General features: G+C 41.1%; 1 protein-coding gene across 1 annotated transcript in view; it reads right to left on the bottom strand.

Annotated features, from left to right (window-relative positions):
• Window positions 1–25055, bottom strand: part of FER1L6 (fer-1 like family member 6) — a 177417-nt gene that overhangs the window by 29228 nt on the left and 123134 nt on the right. Inside the window, 5 exon segments of the mRNA XM_033202929.1 lie at window positions 23–111; window positions 2282–2424; window positions 5715–5875; window positions 15132–15302; window positions 21260–21387. Coding sequence (XP_033058820.1) covers window positions 23–111; window positions 2282–2424; window positions 5715–5875; window positions 15132–15302; window positions 21260–21387 — 692 coding nt within the window.

Here is a 25055-nt window from a genome sequence, read left to right as displayed (position 1 = left end):
GCTGGGGCTACAGCTGACATACCCTTTGGGTCGCCTTGGAGAGATGTCAACAGGAGGTCCAGGTTGAGGCATATCCTTGGGAAACATGTCTACCCACATCTGCAGGCGGCCCTTGTTAAGAAAAAAAATCTTCTTTAGCTTTGGGAGGGGGCTGAGGGACATGAGTAATTGATAATTCATGGTTGTATAAGATCCTTTTAGTAAAAATAGGTATTACGTATAGCTTGGTAGTTTTATAGATGTCTATTTAGCATATCTGTTGACTTCTGTGTGTGTATATTTAGGAATTAGAGCATAAATTGAGTATCAACTTAGGGGGTAGACATAATGCTATCTATACACTTGACACACATTATCTTATGAACTCTTGCAACATCCCCACCAGGTAGGTGTTATTATTCCTTTTTGACAGAGGAAAAAATATTTTGCCCACGCTTAATACACAATACATAGCAGAGTCTGTATTCAACCCTTGTGTGTTGACTCCAGAGACCTTGCTCTTTCCGTAAATTCCTAAGGATTAAAAAGGTGATAATCCCATCTGTCACAAAGATCATGCTTCAGTGTAATTTTACATCCATTATCTCTGTTAATGTTTACCCCAGCCAGGATTCTGTTCTATACATAAAGAAACTAAAGCTCAGAGAAGTCAACAAAGTTTATCTGAAGTTCTGTGGCTAATTAGTGGCAGAACAGAGCCTCCCATCCATGTCCTTGAACCCCATACATCAGATTTTACCCTGGTACAAGAGATTTAAGAGCCCATGTGAGAAGCCCTGTGGAGTCCATGCCCAGCTCTGTTGTATACATTCTAAGAACGCTGTCAGCTCAGGCAAGAGGGGAGTAAGGGATGTGGGTTGGGATGATGGGGCAAGGGTGGATTTTATATGAATGAGGTGGGGCTCCACCGCAGCATGAAGATGATGTAGGATTTGCATGGGAAAGGGACTTTGGCTAGGAAACAGTGACTCTTCAGAGGAAGAGGAAATGTAAGCAAAGGTTTTGCATTCGGGAAGAAGACCAATTGAATAGAGAAAAGCAGGATGATTTATTTTCTAATAAATTATTAGAAAATTTTTAGAAAATTAGAAAAGGGTGAATTAATCAGAAAGCCACATCTGACCAGCCAAATGAAGGATCCTAGTAACCAGATGATTTCAAACACCTGGCAGTGAATTTCAGGAAACAACTATAAGCTTCTACATCTGATAATGGTTTACCCTCTCAACGTGCTCCTCCACACATGCAATCACTAGGTCTACATCCCAATACCTCTGGGATAGCAGGGTGAGTGTTCCTGACCCGTTATAATCAAACTCACATGATTTGCCCATCAGTGAGTGAGTCCAGAGCTGGGACAGAAGCTGGCTTGGGGTGTGAACCTGGCGTGGACCAGGGATGCAAATTGCCTGGGCTAAATTCCATCTCTACTGCTCTCCAACTGAGTAATTCAGAGCAAATTAATTGAGCTCTCTGAACCTCAATTTCCTCATTGTAAAAGTGAGGATCATAATAAGCCCATCACGAGGCTGCATTAAGGAATAAGAAGAAAGTGTCACACACTCCCCTGTTCAGGAAAATCCTGGTGTGTGTTCCTTGTACCAGCTTGATTATTAACAGTGCCCTTGTTCACTCCCAAATGGCCCCCGTTTGGATAAACAATTCTATGGTCATCCTAAATAGTTGAGATAATTTACGCAAAGGTCCTAGTACACGGAAGGCTCTTCACAAAGTTTATCTTGTCTTCCCTTCTGACTCCTAGCCCAGCTCTCTAGGTATTTTTTCCACACAGCTGCTTCTTACCAGTTCTTTAAGGTAACCTACCACCTACTGCTTCTCTGAGAAAAGTGTGTTATCATTAGACTGTGTGCTTACAGATAGATTTTGGACAAAGTCCTGGGCATACCCAATGGGTTAAGTTTTTCAAATCTCCAACATTCTTCCAAAAGTGTTTGGTAACTCAAATCATAAAAAGCAGTACTAAGTTGAACACCGACTCCAGGGCAGAGCTTCTCAAATTCAGTATTATTGATATTTTAGGCTAGATAATTCCTTGTTGGAGGGAAGCTATCTTGTGTTTTCTAGGATGTTTAATTCAGCAGCATCCTTGCCCTCTACCCACTATATGCCAGTAGCAACCCCACCTACCTGTGACAACACAAAATGATTCCAGACATTGCTAAATGTTCCTGAGGGAAGGTCAAAATTGTTCCTGGATGAAAACCATTACCCTGTGGTACACAAGATGAACTTTTAGGGCCAGAAAAGTCTCGCCCACTACCTGCTCCATTCCTGGCTTATCCTTGTGGTACAGCGGCCGAGTTTCTATGTGCTCGGGAACCAGTCTGCATCCGACTTCTGGGATATCTTCCCAAGAATGTAAAACCTTGAGGGCCAGGTGTTCATAAGACTCCACTGTCTCATCTGCAGGAAAGAAAGACAAACTTGTCAGGTGTGTGTTCCTGCAAGGAGACAGTGATGGGCTGCCATATGCATTTTTAAACACGTAGAGGCTTATTTAAATGTACCGAGGGGCTGGGTGCAGTGGTTCACACCTATAATCCCAGCACTTTGGGAGGCCAAGGTGGGTGGATCACTTGAGGTCAGGAGTTCAAGACCAGCCTGGCCCACATGGCAAAACCCTGTCTCTACTAAAAATACAAAATATTATCCAGGTGTAATGGTGGGTGCCTATAATCCCAGCTACTCAGGAGGCTGAGGCAGGAGAATCGCTTGAACCCGGGAGGCAGAGGTTGCAGTGAGCTGAGATCATGCCACTGCACTTCAGCCTGGGTGACAGAGCAGGGACTCTGTCTTAAAATAAATAAAGTGTACCAAGGAACAGGGAAAGAAAAAAAAAAAAAAAAACAGAAGAAGATGAAAAGAAGGATGGAAAGAGGTGGAGATAGAAGGGAAGGGGAAAGAGAAAGTTTAGAGAGAGGGAAATTAGACTAGTTCACAAGAGGACCCAGAGAGCAGTCTTGGTCCTGGAGTAGGGGCTCCACCCTCCCCCTAAAGATCTACAGATCACAAACATGGCTTCAAGGTACTGGAGAGGGTACATTTTTGGAGTTCGCTCCACAACTGTTTGTTTGCTAACATGCTGTGAGAGGGCCTGGAAAATCAGGGTGGCTCTAAGTGAGGCACAATGGGCACAGTGTCCATCCATGGGGACGTCTTTTGTCTTCTCACGGTTGCTTTAGATTTCTCTCCTACCTACACCCACCTGCAGGAAATGTCCTCTCATCTGCCATTCTACCAAAGAAGGTTATTCATAATAAAAACCACAGGTGGAAACGATACTCACAACACAATACAAACATTGTTGAATAACATATTGACAAAGTTTAGAATGGCCTAATCTGATATAGGAAAATTTAAAAATAGGGGACCACAATGCCCCGTTTTACATGATGTGATTGTGATTATTATATATTGCATGCTTGTGTAAATGTTTTATTTATCCCATAAATATAAATACCTATTATGTACCCACAAAAATGAATAATAAAAATAAAGGGGCCACAAAAAATCTCCCAATAGCAGTAATTACAATCAGTAAAAGTTGATAGAGACACACAAGAAATCAATGAATAAATCTTTGTTAAAGTTTAAGCAGCCAGGAACTCATCTTATGAACATAATTTCAGACTTACTAGAAGTCTGAAATTAATCATGTAGAATCATGTCTGAAATTAATCATGTAGAATACTGACCAAAGAACTAAATTGACTTAATAGAGTATATTGTGAATAAATATTTTTCTCAATATATCATTAATATCAATAATCTGCATGTAAGAACCTTCAATGAGTTTCTGGACTTGAAATAACAAGGTAAAAGGAAATCTTGGTATCAAAGTGGTAGGGGTCAACATAGTGTCAAAGCATCCTACGTATGGTTCAATACTTTTGATACAGTGACCTCAGGCCCTTAACTGGGCTCATTGTATCAAAAGTACTGAACCATATGTAGGACACTTTACAGCATCAAATGCATGAGCGAGTGATATGGTTTGGGTCTGTGTCCCTGCCTAAATCTCATGGCGAACTGTAATCCCCAGTGTTGGAGGTAGGGGCTGGTGGGAAGGTGACTGGATCATGGGGGCAGTTTCTCATGGATGATTTAGCACAATCCCCCTAGTGCTGTTCTCGTGATAGAGTTCTCACAAGATCTGATTGTTTAAAAATGTGTAGCACTGCCAGGCGTGGTAGCTCACATCTGTAACCCCAGCACTTTGGGAGGCCGAGGCGGGCAGATCACCTGAGGTCAGGAGTTCAAGACCAGCCTAGCCAACATGGTGAAACCCCAACTCTACTAAAAATACAAAAATTAGTCACGTGTGGTGGTGTACACCTGTAATCCCAGTTCCCCAGGAGGCTGAGGCAGGAGAATCGCTTGAACTCGGGAAGTGGAGGTTGCAGTGAGTCGAGATCATGCCACTGCACTCCAGCCTAGGTGACAGAATGAAACTCCATCTCAAAAAAAAAAAAAACCATGTGTAGCACTTCCCCACTTTCTTTGTCCTGCTCTGGCCATGTGTGTGCCATGCGGGCTCCCCGTTTGCCTTCCACCATGACTGCAAGTTTCCTGAGGCCTCCCCAGAAGCCAAGCAGATGCTACTATGCTTCCCATAGAGCCTGCAGAACCGTGAGCCAATGAAACCCCTTTTCTTTATAAATTACACAGTCTCAGGCATTTCCTCACAGCAATGCGAGAACAGACTAACACAGTGTGACAGTACGAGAATTCTTCTGTATCATTAAAGTGAATGTGATTTTTTTCCCTCACTCTAAATATATGGAAGCCTCTCTGGGAGTGTTATGTCCTAGGATGTTCACGTGGAAAATCTACTACTTGGTGTTAAAATAGGATAGTTACTGGTATAACATTTATGGGGGTAATTTGGGTTGTGTTCAATTATTTATGCTATATAATATTCACTTCAAGACTATTGCCCACCTTCTGACACAACAATTTTACTTCTGTGACCTATACTATAGAAATATCAGAAACACACAAATATATGTATAAGGAAGTTCATTATAGCATTGTCACTACAAAAAAAAGAATACAATGTAAGTAAATGGCATAGCCATAAAAAGGCATATCATCACTAATCATTTCAAAGAACAAAGGAGAATCATTATTGGAAATTTTCAAAGCTGGACATAAAACTATATATTTATAATTCTGTAAAAATGTGATATATTCTCAAGTCACACACAAGTGCAAGAGAATATGCCAGTGAATAGCGTGGTTGAATCTGAACTTGGGGATTATGAGTGATATTCATTCTTCTCCTCACTTTCCACACTGTCTACCTATGAGCATGCATTTTTTTTTTTTTTTTTTGAAACTGAGTCTTGCTCTATTGTCCAGGCTGGAGTGCAGTGGCACAATCTCTGGTCACTGCAATCTCCACCTCCTGGGGTCAAGTGATTCTCGTACCTCAGCCTCCTCAGTAGCTGGGATTACAGGCACCCACCACCACGCATGGCTAATTTTTGTATTTTTAGTAGAGACAGGGTTTCACTATGTTGGCCAGGCTGGCCTTGAACTCCTGACCTCAAGTGATCCGCTTGCCTCAGCCTCTCATAGTGCTGGGATTACAGATGTGAGCCACCGTGCCCGGCCACCATAGCCAAAAATATCACTAGAATCAGGATTTTCAAAAGAAGAGCAACAGCAGCAGGTATTTTGCAGGGAGTTACCAGTGTCCTCTTCAGTGAAGGCAGTTTTTCCGGAAAAGACTTGGTTTCCTATCTGTATTTTCCCAGGGTGAAAGTAGGGTCCATCCAGCTTGTTGTCTTTGCAGAGCTTGGTGAGGATTTCAGTGGGTTTGGACGTGTCTCTCCAGGCATTGTATCCTTCTCTGAAAAGTGGAGGGAGGATACACTTTGAGGTCCCCACCAAAAGAACCACCCAGTATGATCTGTGCAGTTTCCTTCAGATTTAACTTGCTATTCTACGTACCCGGGGCTAGGGATTTTGTTTTCTCTCTTTTCTGGCCAAACACAGCTTGCCTGAAAGGCGAGACTTCTGAGTAGCTTAACAGAAAAATCCTTTGGAGGTAGCTTTTTTGTTGTTTTGTTTTTGTGGGGGCTTTTTTGTTGTTTTTTTTTAAGCAATGTACTTCTCATTTTTAAAAAATTGAAGTGAAATTCACACAACAAAATTAACCATTTAAAAGTTGACTAATTTAGTAGCATTTAGGATATTCCCAGTGAGGTACAACCATCACCCCTATCTAGTTCCAAAAAGTGTCATCATCCCAAAAGAAAACCCTGTACCCAGAAAGCAGTTACTCCTCTTTCCCACCCCCCAGAGGCTCTGGCAATCACCAGTCTTCTTTCTGTCTCTATGCATTTCTTTGCAGGTTATATTTGTTTAGTTTTATTAAGTCCCTAGCAGACTTAAAGTTTCACCATGTTGGCCAGGCTGGTCTTGAACTCCTGACCTCAAGTGATCTGCCGGCCTCAACCTCTCATAGTGCTGGGATTACAGACATGAGCCACCGTGCCCAGCCACCTTACTTTTATAATTAGATGTCCCATAGCCAAAAATATCACTAGAATCAGGATTTTCAAAAGAAGAGCAACAGTAGCAGGTATGTCTTTAGTCATACTTTCTGTCTCTATGCATTTCTTTGCAGGTAATATTTGTTTAGTTTTATTAAGTCCCTAGCAGAACAGCCACTCGGCTGCCGTTATTCCAAGAGAAAAGCCAGACTCATCCTTTCAAGGCCTCTGCTTCTTCCCTCCCTTCTCCCTACCCTACCACCTCGCCAAAATCATAGTATATATCCATGTCACAGATAAGGTCTTGATGTGCTGTTTCTCTAATCAGTGATAAGTTTTTAAATCTCGCCAACCTATTCTTTCCTTAAAAACTAGCTGTTTGGTTAAAATCACTAATTTGCAATGCAGCACTCCCTACAAGCCAGGACCAAGATAAGCTTGATGTCTCTGCTCATTGGGACACCGGGTTCAGCAGAATTTAAGTTGTCTAAGCATTTAAACAAATCAACGTGGCTTATAAAATGGAGCTATCAAGTACTTTCCCCACATGATGCCAGAGAATCCTGAAAAGATCACCCAAGCCAGTTCCAGAGCCACACACAGGCCTTCCCAGAAATAGGCATGCTTGTCTTGTTTTAAAAACTTTTCAGTGAATAAAGGTTGCAAGTCCCCAAACAACTAGACTGCTCCCTAACAGGTCAGTCAGGAAATTCTTCTGAACAAAAGATGTACCATTTTCCTGTGGTTTCCTTCCCCAATTTCAGAGTGAGAACAGCTCATCGCTGTCTGAATGGAATTCTCTCAGGCACTTGGAAAGCTATGTAAATGCCCCAAAAGGCATATGGTTCCACTAGGGACTGAAAACTAAATGGGCTCTCTAGGCTCAAGGCAGAACAGACCAGAAAGAGAGATTGTATGAAATCATGCCATGAAGGATATAGGTGCTCAGAGTCTGTTACAGTGTAAATTGGCACAACCCTCTGGAGGGCCATTAGGGCATATGTATTAAAAGTCCCAAAATGTGCATTCCTGTTAATGGAGCAGTCCACCTTGCTGCGTAAATATTAAGTGAATTATCAGAGAGGTGTGCGGTGGCTTTTGTATGAGAACATTCATAGCAACAATATTTGTAACAGAATAAAGAAAAATACAAATGCCCTAAAATTCAGGAAGGCAAATGGGTTTTACCATCTTATAATTCCTATGATTGAATACTATAGATATATTGAAATAATGACTACAAAGACTATCGAATGACATAAAATGCTTGGGATAGAAGGGTAAGTACAACAAGCAGGTTATAAAACTGCATGGATAGTAGAGTCCAGTTAGGGAGAAAATAGCATGGAACATACTGAAAATGAAATACTACACAAGAAGTTTTACATGAGTGGAATAATTTGTGTTTTCTAATTTCAATGAGTGTGTCTTAATATTTTTTAAATTATTTTTAAAATTATGCCATACTCTTAATTTTTTTAAGCTATCAGTACAACATGCTTTTAAAAAAAAGCTAGTAGTCTGTATTTTAAAACTAAGCAGCATTCAAAATATTTGTAAAAAGTGAGAGTTTGGGGGAGGGAGACAGAGGAACACCAAATTGAAACTATACACACAAGATCAGGTGAGCAATCACAGTACCTGGTTTTAACATGATATTAAGCAAAGAGGCACTAAAGAGGGTAAGAAAGACAGTTTTGAATTGCCTATGCCACTCCTCCCCCATTCCCTGGCAGCGGCCCTGTGGCATGGAGAGAGGATCTGTCAAGAGCACAATAATTTTGGGACTTCGGATCGGAACTCAGTGCTACCCTGTCACAGCAGAAACACACACCAGACAGAACTCAGAACTCAGCTGGTGCCCATGGAAGGAGCATTTAGACCAGCCCTAGCTACAGGCAAATTGTCCATCCCAGCTGTTGGAACCTGAGCTGAGTTTCAGCAAGCTCCGCCACCGCGGGCTAAAGTGCCCTGGGGTCCTAAATAAACATGAAAGACAGTCCTGGCCACAGGGCTGAGATTCCTGTGCAAATCCTACTGCTATGCTGAGCTCAGGGCAAGTGGACTTGGGGTGCACATGGTGTAGTGAGATACCAGCTGGGGCAGCCATGGGAATGCTCGCACCACCTCTCCCCTAATCCCAGGCAGCACAGCTCACAGGCCCGGGAGAGACTACTTCCTTCTGCTTGAGGAGAGGGAGAGTAAAGAGGATTTTTGTCTTGCACCTTGAACACCAGCTCAGTTGCAGTAAATACAGCACAACACAGAGTCTTGGGGCCTCCATTCCAAGCCCCAGCTCCCAGATATTTCTAGACATAATCTGGGCCAGAAGGGAACCTGATGCCTTGAGGGGAAGAACCCAGACCTAGCAGGATTTATTTCCCGCTGACTAAAGAGCCATTGGGCTTTGAATAATCAGCAGTGAGAGCCAGGTAGTACTTGCCATTGGCCTTGGGTGAAACTCAGAGCAGTGCTGGCTTCAGGTGTGACCCAGCACATTTTCAGCCACAGTAGTGATGGGGAGAGATTCCTTCTGCTTGAGGAAAGGACAGGGAAGAGCAAAGGGGACTTTGTCTTGCAGCTTGGGCACCAGCCCAGCCATCATGGGGTAGAGAACCAAGTGGGCTTCTGGGGACCCTGATGGCATTTTTGGACTTGCCCTAAGCCAGAGGGCAGCCCCCTCCCCTGAAGGGAGAGACATAGGCCAGGCAACATTCGCCACAAGTGAACATTGGCAGTAGCCAGGCAGTACTCACCATGGGCCTGGGGCAGTGGTGGCCATGGGGAGAGACCCCTCTGCTTGAGGAAAGGGGAGGACTTTATCTTGTGGTTTGGGTGCCAGTTCAGCCACAGTAGAATAGAGCACCAGGTAGATTCCTAAGGTTTCCAACTCCAGCCCTTGGCTCTCGGATGGCATCTCCAGACCCATCTGGGGCTGGGGGCCTGAGGGGAAGGACAGAAGCCTGGCTGGATGTGCCACCCATTGACTGAAGAGCCCCTGGGCTTTGAGTGAACATAGGTGGTAGCCAGGCAGCGGTCCACTGCACGCCTTGGGCAAGACTCAGTGCTGTGTTGGTGGCCACTTGGGTGTGTGTGTCACCCCTCCCCCAGCTCCAGGCAGCTGAGTGCAGAAAGATAAACCCCATTCATTTGGGGAAAAGAGAGGAGAACAAGAGTCTCTGCCTGTAATCCAGGGAATTCTCCTGGACCTTACCCAAGACCACCCAGGCAATATCTCTACAAGTCTGCAGGAGCCACAGTATTACTGTGCTTAGAGTATCCCCTAATGCAGATATGGCTGCAGTAACCAAATATTTAGATTATAATACCCAAGTCCCTTCAAATATTTGGAAAGCCTTCCCAGAAAGGATGGGTACAAACAAGCCTAGACTGCAAAGACTGCAATTAATACCTAACTCTTCAACGCCCAGACACTGACGAACATCCACAAGCATCAGGGCCATCCAGGAAAACATGATCTCACCAAAATAACTCAATAAGGCACCAGTGACCAATCCAGGAGAGACAGAGATATGTTTCCTTTCAGACAGAGAATTCAAAATAGTTGCATTAAGGAAGCTCAACAAAATTCAAGATAACACAAAGAAGGAATTCAGAATCCTATTGAATAACTTTAACAAAGAGATTAAAGTGATTAAAAGGAATCAAACAAACTCTAGAACTGAAAAATGAAACAGACATACTGAAGAATGCATCAGAGTCTCTTAACAGCAGAATTAATCAAGCAGAAGAATTAGTGAGCTTGAAGTTAGACTATTTGAAAATACACAGTCAGAAGAAACCATCGAAAAGAATGAAGCATGCCTACAAGATCTAGAAAATAGCCTCTAAGAGGCAAATCTAAGAGTTACTGGCCTTAAAGTGGGGGGAGGGGGGAGAGAAAGAGAGAGAGATCAGAGTAGAAAGTTTATTCAAAGGGATAATAACAAAACTTCTCAAACCAAGAGAAAGATATCAATATTCAAGTACAAGAAGGTTATAGAACACCAAGCAGATTTAATCCAAATAAGACTGCCTCAAGACATTTAATAATCAAACTCCCAAAGGTCAAGGATAAATGAAGGATCCCAAAAGCAGCAAGAGAAAAGAAACAAATAACATACAAAGGAGTTCCAATATGTCTGGCAGCCAACTTCATAATGGAAACCTTATAGGCCAGGAGAGAGTAGCGTGACACATTTAAAGTACTGAAGGAAAATAAACTTTTAGCTTAGAATAGTACATCTAGGACAAGTATTCTTTAAATATGAAGGAGAAATAAAGACTTTCCCAGGCAAACTCTGAGGGATTTCATCAACACCAGACCTGTCCTATAAGAAATGCTACAAGAAGTTTTTAAATCAGAGAGAAAAGGATGTCAATGAGCAATAAGAAATTATATGAAGGTGGGAAGCTCACTGGTAATAGTAAGTACACAGAAAAACACAGAATGTTATAACACTAACTGTGGTGTATTAGTTATTCATATCTTAAGTGGAAAGATGAACATATGAACCAACCAAAAATAACTACAACAACTTTAGAAGACATAGTATACTAAGATATAAGTAGAAACAACAAAAAGTTAAAAATCAGGGAGATAAAGTTAAAATATAGCGTTTTCATCAGTTTTATTTTTGCTTGTTATTTTGTTTGTTTATGCAGTTACTGTTACCAGTCTAAAATCATGGGTTATATTATTTTCAAGCCTCATGGTAACTTCAAATAAAAAAAACATACAACAGATACACAAAAAATAAAAAAGCAAGAAATTAAAACATACCACTAGAGAAAATCACCTTCGCTAAAAGGAAGACAAGAAGGGAGAGTAGACAGCAAAAACCATCAAAAAATTTTTTAAATCGAAGAAGTCCTTACTTAACAATGATAACATTGACTATAAATGGACTAACCTCTCCAATCAAAAGACACAGAGTGGCTCAATGGATAAAAGACACAAGACCCAATAATCTGTTGCCTACAAGAAACATACTTTACCAATAAAGATACACATAGACTAAAAATAAAGGATTAAAAAAAGATATGCAAATGGAATACAAAAAAACAGGAATAGGTATACTTATTATAAGACAACAGAGATTCCAAGACAAGAACTATAAAAAGAGGCAAAGAAGGTCATTATGTAATGATAAAGGGGTCAATTCAGCAACAGGATATAACAGTTGCATACACATACACCCAACCATGGACCACCCAGATATATAAAGCAAAGAGCTAAAGAGAGAGATACACCCCAATACGATAATAGCTGGAGATTTCAACACCCAACTTTCAGCACTGGGCAGGTCATCCAGAGAGGACACCAAATAAGAAACATTGGACATAATCAGCCCTGTAGACCAAATGGACCTGATAGATGTTTGTAGAACATTTCATCCAACAGCTACAGAATACCCATTCTTCTCCTCAGCACATAGAACATTCTCAAGGATAGACCACACTTTAGGCCACAAAACAAGTCTTAAATTTTTTTTTTTATTTGAAAGTATATCAAGTATCTTCTCTGACCACAATGGAATAAAACTCAAAATCAATAATAAGAGAATTTTGGAAACTATACAAACACATGGAAATTAAACAATATGCTCCTAAATGGCCAGTGGCACAATGAAGAAATTAAGAAATTTAAAAATTTCTTGAAACAAATGAAAATGGAAACATAACATACCAACACTTACAGGACACAATGAAAGCAGTACTAAGCAGAAAGTTTATAGCAATAAGCACCCACATCAAAAAAGTAGAAAAACTTCAAATAAGTAATGTAACAATACATCTGAATGAATTAGAAAATCAAGAGCAAACCAAACCCAAAATTAGTAGAAAAAGAGATAATAAAGACCAGAGCAGAAATAAATGAAATTGAAATGATAAAAATGATGAGAAGATTAACAAAATGAAAAGTTGGTTTTTCAAAAAGATAAACAAAATTGGCAACTCTTTAGCCAGGCTAAGAAAAATGGGAGAACTCCTAAATAAATAAAATTACAGATGAAAAAGGAGACATTACAACCAATACTGCAGAAATTCAAATGATTATTAGAGGCTACTAATGATATGTTAGAAATAAATTGGAAAATTTAGAAATATATTAGCAAATAAATTGGAAAACCTAGAAGAAATGAATGAATTCCTAGCAACATACAACCTACCAAGATTGAGCCATGAAGAAATTCAAAACCTGAATAGACCAAAAACAAGTAATGCAATTGAAGCTGTAATAAAAAGTCTCCTAGCAAAGAAAAGCCCAGGATCCGAGGCTTCACTGTTGATTTCTACCAAACATTTAAAGAAGAACTAATACCAATCTGAAAAACAGAGAAAAGGGAAATACTTCCAAAGTCATTTTACAAGGCCAGTATTACCCTGAAACCAAAACCAGTCAAAGACACATCACAAAACGAAAACTATAGGCCAATATCTCTGATGAACACTGACGCAAAAATGTGCAAGAAAAATTTTCAACAACATACTAGCAAACCAAATTCAACATCATTTTAAAATGATCATTCATCATGATCAAGTGGAATTTATTCCAGGGATGTAATGATCATTTGACATACACAATCAATCAGTGTGATACATCATTATCAACAGAATGAAGGACACAAACCATATGATCATTTCAATTGACACTTAAAAAGCATTTGATGAAATTCAACATTCCTTCATAATTTAAGAAACTCTCAAAAAACTGAGTATAGAAGGGACATAGCTCAACACAATAAAAAACCATCACAACAGACCAACAGCTAGGATTACACTGAATGGGGAAAACTGAAAGCCTTTCCTCTACAATCTGAAACAGAACAAGGATACCCACTGTCACCACTGTTATCCAACACAGAACTGGAAGTCCTAGCTAGAGCAATCAGATAAGACAAAGAAATAAAGGGCATCCAAATTGAAAAGGAGGAAGTTATGCTTGTGGGTAGATAATATAATCTTATATTTGAAATAAAAAACTAAAGATCCCACAAGAAAACTATTAGAACTGATAAATTCAGTAAAGTTGCAGGATACAAAATCAAGGTACAAAAATCAGTAGCATTTTTATATGCCAACAGTGAACAATGTGAAAAAAAAATCAAGAAAGTAATCCCATTTACAATAGCTACAAATAAAATACCTAGGAATAAACTTCAAGAGAGAAAAGATCTCTACAATGAAAACTATAAAACATTGGTGCAAGAAATTGAAGCGGATACAAAAAACCAGAGACATATTCCATGTTCATGGATTGGAAGAATCAGTATTGTTAAAATGTCCATACTACCCAAAGCAATCTACAGATTCAGTGAAATCTCTATCAAAGTACCAATGACATTCTTCATAGAAATAGAAAAAACAATACTAAAATTTACATGGGACCCCAAAAGACACAGAATAGCCAAAGCTATTGTAAGCAAAAAGAACAAAACTGGAGGAATCACTTTACCTTCAAATTATGCTACAGACTTCAAATTATGCTACAGAGCTATAGTAACCAGAAGAGCATGGTACTGGCATAACAACAGACACATAAATCAATGCAACAGAATAGAGAACCCAGAAATAAACCTATTCATCTACAGTGAACTCATTTTCAACAAAGATGCCAAAAAGATAGAGAAAGGACAGTCTTTTCAATAAATGATGCTGGGAAAACTGGATATCCATATGCAGAAGAATGAAAGTAGACCCCTATGTCTCACCATATGCAAAAATAAAATCAAAATGAATTAAAGACATTAGGTTAAATAAAATAAACCAGGCACAGAAAGACAAACTTTGCATGTTCTCACTTAAACACTTGAACTCACGGAGATAGAGAGTGGATGATGGTTAGTGAGTACAAAAATATATTTAGATAGAATAAGATATAGTATCCGATAGCACAACAGGGCAACTATAGTCAATAATTTATTGTCTATTTTAAAATAACTAAGAGTATAATTGGATGTTTATAATATAAAGGATAAATATTTGAGGTGATGGATATCCCATTTGCCCTGATGTGATTATTATGCATTGTATTCCTATATCAAATATGTCATATACCATACACACACACACACACACACACATATCTATGTACCCACAAAAATTAAAAATACATTTGAAAAAAGAAAGTTGGGTCAGTTCTTCCTTCATTTGTAAAATGTGGATAACACCTCAAAGGGTGGTTCAGAAAATTCAATGAGATACTCCATGTAAAGTGCTTTATCAAAAGTACATGAGTGTTATAATTAGCTTGGACACTGGCATTTGTATTATATTAATTCTTCTTCTTCTAGCATTATTCTCCACCAGGGGAACCTTATTTCAAGGCACATCTGACTCAGTGAACACATACATCTAGCTCTTGACTCTTGAACCTGCCCTTGGTTCTCAATCAGAGCTGCCTCCCCAATCACCACGACTCTCAAATGCACTGAACAGAGTCTCCCCAACAGCAGCCAGCTCTGCTGATGTGGAACCCATTTGAGACATTAAAGCTGAGCCTGGTCTGGCCTTCCTAGAGATCAACAACTGGGATGCAGAGTCTGGAGCCCTGAAAGCTACAACAGCTTCAGAATACCAAGTGTCTCCTGGGTAGAAAGAACTTACATCTCATACTGGCTCTGCAAGCCACAGATGGCTCGGTGTTTGCTGTAGAAGCGGTTCTCCAGGTCGATCTTGGTCTCACCAATAAGGTCATCTGTGCCAATCATGTCATGGTCATAGATCAGGATGGAGAGCAGGGACTCCTTTGGGAATGTGGCTTGGATCTCAAATGACCTGTGGTCCAAGCAGAGACTTCAAGAGTCAGTAACATTTGGTGACACAGGGAACCATTCCCAGCTAGCCCGCTATTCATGTGAACTCATGAAACACTCAGCAACTCAGTTAATACTTAGCAGATATTTGTTTGGTTTAATTTTTCATTGCAGTACAAACAATTTTCAATTCTGTTATCAATTTTAAATAGCCAATAATCTCCCCTTTTCATGGGCCACATCTTGTAGTCTTCAACTAGGGTGACGGAGAGGAAAAACTTTGGATTTTGGTTTCAAACAGGACTGATTTTTAATTTTGGTTTTGAATCTGCAACTTCCTGATTGTAAAACTTTGGGAAAGTTATTTAATTCATCTTAACCTCCATATTATAAATGAGTATATATGTCTCCTTTATAAATTTAGCATAGGGTTTAAAGGCAGTATTGTTTCTATAAAACATGTATTTTACTTTCAGGCATTCAACTGGTGCCCAATATGTTGCCATTCCCCTTCCCCTCCATTATTGCTTCATCAACAAATACTAGCTACATTTATTTTAAATGAAAACCTTATCAAGGATGAAAAATTATAAAAACATAGAATTGCAAGACCAAAGTGCTGTCTCTACAAGACTATGAGCCCCTTGAGAACAGGGACCTGCCTTTCTTTTTTTTGGTTTCTGCATTGCTGGAGCCTGCACTTGACCTGCAGAGAGTACACACAAAATAAATGTTTCTGTGATCCATACAAGATCTCAGAAATCACCATATCCAATCCCTTCATTTTACAGATAAGGACATTGAAATCTAGAGAACACTCGCGACTTGCCCAAGATCATCAATCAGGCCAATCTAAGTGCCAGGGTCCTAATTCCTACCTCAATGCTCCTTCCATGAAACCACACCAATGCAAGTTGTCTCAAGGAGCATTAATGCTGTTGGATTTCCTGTGATGATAAATTATCCATGCTACTGAGTTCCTGCATTGGGACTGGTACTTGAAAATTAAATGTTAAGCGAAACTCTACATTATAGGGAAATGGCTTCCTGAAAACAAAATCAAGGACACAGCAGTATTCTCCAGCTGTCTAAACCGTCTGCTCTGGTACAGGATGGGCTGGGCTGGGAGCAGTGGACAGAAAGGAGGGGGAGCAAGGAGAATGCGAGCCCATTATTTCCCTGCATGTCCACAGGGCTGTCTGGGCTGCTGCCCTCATGGTCAGATCCACTTAGCCCTGACACTCACTCCCCAGTGAAGCAGGCACAGCAACTGCAGCATGCCCAAGCCAATTAACCCTCCTCAGAGAAAAAAGCAGAGATGCTGGAGAGCTCCAGTGATTGTAACTGACAGAAGCGGCTCTAGCAGGCCAGGGATATGGTTGTGTGGGAAAGAAATCCGTATGTCTTCCATCTGAAGGCACAGTATTGCCTGCCTGAGCTCCAAGATTTACATTCTAAACTGTAATTGATACTCTGCAGGTGCATCACAAGGAAGCCTCCAGCCATGTGCCCCTGAGCCATCACCATTACTGTCACTGGAAGGACTTATTAAGGGTTTAACTCCTGCTGGCAACCATGGCAGAAGACTTAATCACCCTGGCCCATCTCCCCAAGCTGTGGGCCCACATATTAATCTCACCTAAGTTTCAAACGAAGCTGTCAATAAAAGTTACCAAAAACAGGGTCGGGCGCAGTGGCTCACACCTATAATCCCAGCACTTTGGGAGGCCGAGGCAGGTGGATCACTCGGGGCCAGGAGTTCAAGACAAGCCTGGCCAACATGGTGAAACCCTGTCTCTACTAAAAATACAAAAATTAGCCCAGCATGGTGGTGGGCGCCTATAGTCCCAGCTATTTGGGAGGCTGAGGCAGGAGAATAGCTTGAACCTGGCAGGCAGAGGTTGCAGTGAGTCGAGATCATGCTACTGCACTCCAGCCTGGGCGACAAGAGCAAAACTCCATCTCAAAAAAAAAAAAAAAAAAAAAAAAGTTACCAAAAACAGCCCACTATGGTTGAACTTCCAGTCACCCAGGGAAAAATTAGCCTTATACCAACTTGTCAATGAGGTACTATCCCTAGATGCAAGGGTAGTTTGGGAAAATAGAATGCATCATGAAATGGGCCAAAACTGAGACTTGGTGAAAGAACGAAGAGCCTCTGAGCTTCAGAGGAACGATGTTCCATTGTTCATTTGGTCATTCATTCTTTAATGTATTCATTTGTTCATTCAGTATTTATTGTGTGTCTACCACGTGCCAGGCACTGCAGTTTTTAAGAGATAAGTAAAACAATTTCTTTCCAGTGGGGAAGGCAAATAAGAATATGGCTAAATCAGGTGGCAGGAGCTCCAACAGAGTTATAGGCAGGGTGTCACTAGTACACCTGTCTAGGGAGGGGTGACTACGGAAGGTTTCACAGAGATGACTCTTTGACTGACCCTTGAGTGCAAATGGAAGTTCTCTGTGCTCCAGATCTGCAGAACTTCTAATCTTAGCCATTTTCCCAACCGGGTCAAGCTCCCTGATCGTACAGGCAATTTTATATCTGCCTGATTTTTTTTTTTTTATTCCCTGCCTCTTCCATAAGGGCATAGGTTCCATGGAAACAGGGTCATGCACCCTTTATACCTCTCCAGTAGCTGGCACATAGTCTGTCACCAAAATGACAACCTGACTGGAAAGAAAAAAACATTTGCAATCTACTCACAGGGTGATGGTGAGTTTCATGTGTCTACTTGACTCGACTATAGTCTCCAGTTATTCAATCAAACACTAATCCAGGTGTTGCTATGGTGGCATTTTGTAGATGTAATTAACATCCACAATTAGTTGACTTTAATTGAAGAAGATTCTCCTTGATAATCTAAGTAGGCCTTTTCTAACCAGTTGAAAACCCTTAAGAGCAAAAACAATAATCTCATAGTAAAGAGGAAAAGCAGCATGTATTGCTACGGGTCAAATTGTGTCTTCACCAAAAGATAAGTTGAAGCTCCAGATCTAGCACCTCAAAATCAGACCTTATTTGGAAGTGAGGTCTTAATAGAGGTAATCAAGCTATAATGAGGTCATTAGGATGGGTTCTAATGCAATATGACTGGTGTCCTTGTAAAGAGGAAAACTTGGCACAGAGACAGATGTGCACAGAGGGAGATGATATGGAGAGATGCAGGGAGCAGGCCACGTGGAGATGAAGGCTGATATTGGAGCAATGCATCTACCAGCCAGGGAGCACCAGGAATTGCCAGCAGATCACCAGAAGCTGGGAGGGAGGCAGGGAATAGAGGCTCCCTTGCAGCCCACAGGAGGAAGCAGCCCAGAACATCACACTTTCAGTATCCCAAACTGTGAGAATGAATTTCTGTTGTTTCAGCCACCCAGTTTATGGTACTTTGTTAAGGAAGCCCTGGGGGAATTCTCTCTCTCTCTCTCTCTCCTCTGCTAGCTCCCTTCCTGTGGTGGAACCCTGACTGATACCCACAGTTCCGGCCACATCACATCCTCCCTACACTCTGAACTTTGCAGGGCAAAGAATACCCATCCCTTCCCACCCCCTCAACACTCCCAAGATGGTCTTATGCCTTCCCAGGGTCTTCACAGGACTTGCAGCAGCCTATGGTAATCACACATTTATTTGATGTTCTCTCAATATTCGTGGGCACCTTGAAGGTACAGACTGTGGCTTGGTCCTCACTGTGTCCCAGCACTTAGCAGTGTGCCTGACACATGGTGGATTCCCAGTAACTGTGAGGAATAAATGAAGTTCTGCAGGTGGACAAGAAAAGGAAAGGCATGTCATGGTGAGGGCACAGCAAGGACAAAGTCCTGCAGATGTGAATGAGTAAGGGGAGGTAGAGCTGGTTTATTAACCCATTGTTCAATTCCTTAGGATCTCATTTTGCTTTATGGTTAATTATCAAGGTGGTGGAGACAATGGGAAACATTCTGGGAAACCATAAGAGCCATGAGGAAGAAACTGTCAAAGCCTACAGACATGCACCATATCAAGATGATGTGGAGATAGGGCCCCATTAAATCCCACGGACAACTGACTGGCATTTTGTCCATCTAGCCACCCACTGACCCACGCACCCATCCATCCATCCATCTCTCTGTTCATTCCACAAATACATGTTGAGCACCTGCTGTGTGCCAGGCCCTGTCCTAGGTGCTGGGGATATGGCATTAACCAGACTAGACTAAGTCCCTGTTCAAATACTTCTTACATTCTAGTGGGGAGATGGGAGATGGCCAATAAATCCATAAACATCTAATCCATGTCAGAGGCTACGAAGAAAGGTAAAGCAATGCAAGATACCAGGGCATCAGGGGTTGGAGGCTATGACACCCTCACACTGATACTGAGACGCTGAAGTTATGAGGAAGGATTCCGCAGACCCCAGGTCAGGCACAAGAATCCTCTACTCTCCCTGCTGGAACACTGTGGGATTGTGCTGGCAACTTCTGTTCCTAAGTAAAAATTAAATACATATCCAACAAAACATCCACATCTGGAGAGCTTTTGGATGAGGTGCTGCAATATCAGAGGCAGGAGGGAACATTTACTTCATCATCCTCTTCTCTTGTTTGCCATAACCATATAGCAGGTAGTAAAACAAGTCTAGTTCATGGCATTGTGGTGAAAGTAGCTCATAAAAAGCGTGCCAAGCGGTTGTCACACTGAAGCACTAGTTACATAAGCAGCAGGTGACAATAAAGGTCATCTCTAGATGAGGGACGCAAAGGTAAGTTCCTCCAGCACTGTCATTCTCATTAATCTGGACAGGCAAGATCATTTATTGCCCTCATTTCCTCAGGAGCAATAAAATGTAAGAGGCTAGTGCTGATTAAATGTCAGAGGCTGCAAAGTGATCACAGATGTGTAAATGAATTTAAATGGGGCCAATGGAGATTTTATCCTATGTTCCTGCTTACTCAAGAAACTCAAGAAAAAAGAAATTAAAAACACTAAAGATGTATCCGCTGCTACCACAATTACCAAGGTGGAGAGGAAGGGAGCTAATGTGTTCTGAGTGTCAATTGTGTGCTGGCATAGCCAACGTGATGTGCTAGATGCTTTACACATTTTATCTTCTAAAGGAATCTGAGATTTAGGTGTCACTGTTGCTGCTTTGCAGGTCAGGAAAACTAGGAACAGAGAGGTTAAGCCATCTGCACAAGGTGGTAGAGCTTGTATGTGGCAGAATGAAACCCAGGGCCACCTTGATTCCAGAGTGAACGACAGGTGCAAAAACTCAAACAGGGAACAGCAATGCATAGCACTGATCCTATTATAGGATCAGTGAGCGTGGCAGGGTTGCTGTGAGTGGGCAAATGCCTAATCCCCTTATGCAAATGCAATAGCTTTTCACACTTTACAGGAAAACAAAGCACAACTTGAGGACAGAGTTCAACTTTTTGACCTCAGGAGCCACCTCAAATGAACCTCAAAATGATATGATGGAAAAATCCCTTTAGTAGGAGACAAAAGACTAAACTTCTGGCCCATGATCCTCCAATTGTGTCATCTGAACTTGAATATGTTTCTTAACCTCCCTAGACCTTGGCTGCCTTGTTTATAAAAAGGAAATCTCTGCTCTGTTCAAAAGCACAAGGCTGAATCCAGTGACCCTGCAAGATGCCTATTAAATCTAAAATCCAGAACATGGTAATTAGAGAGCTGTGGGTATCTATTTCTCTACTTAAGTTCACAAAAAAAAGTAAGAGAAAATAATTATAGTAAAGAAAGCTATGGGTAAGGAGATCACTAAGTACCACCAAATTCCTCAGGGGACCATGGAAGAATTCAACCCTGCTCCATGGACATAGGTTTGGTTAGTTTTTACGAAGAACAGAAGCCAGCATTTAACCTCCTGGCACCATTTCACCCAGGAACACACACAGGCACACACCATCCCCACAGAAACACAGCAGGAGCAAGCGCAGAAAGGACAATAAAACACAGCCCAGATGGCCACTGACCTTCCAAATACTGGGTTCAGTTGTTTGGGGATGTATTTATCCCGGTCTTTGATTTCTGTCTTGCCAAGCTTGATCACAATGTAGGGATCTGATTTGCCATCTGGATCAGCTGGGCTAAGATTAAATGCCTGGAAAGGAAAAAGAGAATGTCTTTGGCTCAATAGCTCTCAACGTTGGTTGTACACTGGGATTACCTGGGTGCTTTCAAAAATGCTAATGCCTGACTTCTGTCTCTAGATAGTCTGATTTAATGGGCCAGGACTTTGGGCTTTTGAAAAACTCCCTAGATAATTCTAGTGTGAAGACAAGGTTAAGAGTCACTAGCATCTGCATGTTGCTGTTAAAAAGAAAAATTACTGGCTTTGCCCAAGTTCAACTTTCTCTGGAGTCATCTCCTCGATTGGAAAGAAGCTCTTGGCACAGAAAAACGAGAAAAATGCTGGACTGGGAGCCAGAAGGCATGAGTTTGAGTTCTAGTTCTACAGTCATGCACCTCTTTATGATGTCTTGGTCAAGGACTGACCACATGTACGATGGCAGTCCTGTAAAATTATAATGGAGCTGGAAAATTCCTATGATCCAGGGACATCATATCTGTTGCAGTGTTGTAGTACAACACATTACTCACATGTTTGTGGTGATGCTATAAGCAAACCTACTGTGCTAACAGTCATATAGGACTATACAATCACATATAGTACATAATACTTGACAATGACAATAAATAATGATGTTACTGGTTTATTTACTATACTATACTTGTTAAACTTTAGAGTGTACTTTTTCTATTTATTATAAAAAAGTTAACTGTAAAACATCCTCAGGCAGGTCCTTCAGAAGGCATTCAGAAAAAGGTGTTATTATAAGGGATAACAGCTCCATGCATGTGATTGCCGTTGAAGACCTTCCAGTGGGACAAAATGTGGAGGCAGAAGACAGTGATATTGATGATCCTGATCCTGCGTAGGCCTAGGCTAATGTGCGTGTATGTGTGTGTGTGTGTGTTTGTCTTACTTTTTAACAACAAAGTTTAAAAAGTAAAAATAAAACAATTTTAAAATAGGAAAAAGCTTATCAGCTAAGGATGTCAAGAACATATTTGTATACAGCTGAACAATGTGTTTGTGTTTTAAGCTAACTGCTGTTTTGACCAGAGTCAAGTTAAAAAACCTTAAAAGTCTATAAAGTAAAAAAGTTATAGTAAGCTAAAGTTAATTTATTATTGAATAAGGACAAATGTATTTTATAAATTTAGTGTAGCTTAAGTACACAGTGTTTCTAAACTTTACAGTAGCAGACAGTAACATCCTAGGCCTTCACATTCACTCACCACTCACTCACTGACTCACCCAGAGCAACTTCCAGTCCGGCAAGCTCCATTCAGGGCAAGTGCTCTAGACAGGTGTACCTTTTTTTCAAATCTTTCATACTGTATTTTTACTGTACCTTTTCTATGTTTAGATACACAAATACCATTGTGTTACGACTGCCTACAGTAGTCTACACAGTAACGTGCTGTACAGGTTTATAGTCTAGGAGTGCAATAGGCTATACCATCATGTAGGAGGCCATCTAGGTTTGTGTAAATACAGTCTGACACTTGCACAACACTGAAACAGCCTAACAACACATTTCTCAGAACGTATTCCCATTGTTAAGAAACGTACTACTATATTTCTTTTTTTTCTTTTTTCAGACAGTATCTTGCTCTGTCGCCCAGGCTGGAGTATAGTGGCGCAGTCTTGGCTCACTGCAACCTATGCCTCCCAGGCACAAGTGATCCTCCAACCTCAACCTCCCAAGTAGCTGGAACTACAGGCATGAGCCACCAAGCCCCACTAATTTTTGTATCAGAGGTGGGGTCCCACCGTGTTCCCCAGGCTGGTCTCAAACTCCTGAGCTCAAGCAATCTGTCCACCTTGGCCTCCCAAAGTGCTGGGATTACAGGCATGAGCCACAGCACCTGGCCTTACTACATTTCTAAGAAGTGTGTGATATTGGGCAAGTCATGTCGACTCTCTGAGATCTACCTGTAAAATCATGGGGTGGACCTGAAGGCCCTTCCCAGAACTAATGGTCTCTGAATCCATGACCCTGTGACTCTTGCATTTAGCACTGACCAGTTGAATGATGATCTGTTTCTGAGAGTAAAGTCTGATTCCAGACAACCTAGGCCTTAAACTGTCAAAGGCAAATACTTTCTTTTTTTTTTTTTTTGAGGCGGAGTCTTGTTCTGTCGCCCAGGCTGGAGTGCAGTGACCGGATCTTGGCTCACTGCAAGCCCCGCCTCCCGGGTTTACGCCATTCTCCTGCCTCAGCCTCCGGAGTAGCTGGGACTACAGGCGTCCGCCACCTCGCCCGGCTAGTTTTTTGCATTTTTTAGTAGAGACGGGGTTTCACCATGTTAGCCAGGATGGTCTCGATCTCCTGACCTCGTGATCCGCCCGTCTCGGCCTCCCAAAGTGCTGGGATTACAGGCTTGAGCCACCGCGCCCGGCCCAAAGGCAAATACTTTCTAAGGAAAGGCCAGAGTAGGAGGATGGTAAGAAATGGTATCAAAAAGATGGAAAAACTCTGCAGCAATGAAAGCTGAGAAACAATTCCATATTTAGGACTCTATCCTGTAGATAGAATAGTGTGAGCCTATAAAGCTGTACGTTCAAGGATGTTCACTAGAACACTGTTTAATAGCCAAAAATTATACGCAATCTATTTGTTGATTACTTGGGAATAAATACAATACAAAACAGTCCTTCCCATTTCTTCTTGTCACATCAGCCAATTTTCATTCTTTACAAAGCAGTTATCTCTGACACGAATGCTGTTCATTTATCTGTTCCTTTGTTTATTTTTATATCTTCCTAATTCTCACATCACCCTCAACTAGTATGTAATCTCCATAAGAGCAAGAGCACTGTTTATCTTGTTCATTACTTTACCTCTAGGACATAGAACAGGGTCTTCCTAATATTTATTGGATAAATAAATGAATACTACATTTATTCAAGAAAATGCTATACAGCTGCTAAAAGGAATGAGGACCTGTACATACTAATTTAGAAAAAAATGGCCCATCTATCTTGTTAAGTAAGGAAAAAAAGAGGTGGGGAAATTTGATTTCTTTCTTTATGCAAGTTTTAAGTAGCATTTTTTTTTTTACTTGTTAGTGTTCTTTTAATTAAAATATTTGAGAATTTAATTAATTAAATATTAGTGCGAGAGCAAACCACACATAATCAAACTACTAGAAATATCAATGAAAAGGATTGACTGTCCATAACTAGTGAATTTGCCTAGGACTGCCACCTTCTGACTCCCTGTTTGTTCAAGTCCCTCCTGTTCTCAAGTTCCAGCCCAAGGCCTCCCTCCCCCATGCTACCTCCTGGACAGAAACCTGATCTGTTTCTCTGGCCTTTGCCTAGAAGGTACTAAACACATAAAAGGTGTGCAGTAGATATTTTCTGAATGAATACATGAATAAGGAGACAGATCTTTCTCCAATGTCTGCAGTTCACAGAAATTCTTCCTTCTCCTTCCTACTGTTCATACTATTTCTGGATTCCCCAAACTGTATCTTAGAGAACTTTAGCTCTGTAAGATTTTCTGTAGTGGGGAAAAAGATAAGAGGCAAAAGTTTAGAAAATGCTGGTCAAGATTACAAATAGGGTTTATTTGCTTCTGAAAAGCTCAGAGCCTTGAATGTGCTAATGAGCTTTGTAAATCTCAAAGGCTGGAGAAGGAAATAAGCACTATTTCTCCAATGTATTTGAATATATGTTCTGTTTCCTAAGGAACG

Source organism: Trachypithecus francoisi, unplaced genomic scaffold (genome assembly GCF_009764315.1).
Source record: "Trachypithecus francoisi isolate TF-2019V2 unplaced genomic scaffold, Tfra_2.0 Lachesis_group7, whole genome shotgun sequence".
Taxonomy (NCBI): Eukaryota; Metazoa; Chordata; class Mammalia; order Primates; family Cercopithecidae; genus Trachypithecus; species Trachypithecus francoisi.
This window is presented reverse-complemented; position numbering and strand designations above follow the sequence as displayed.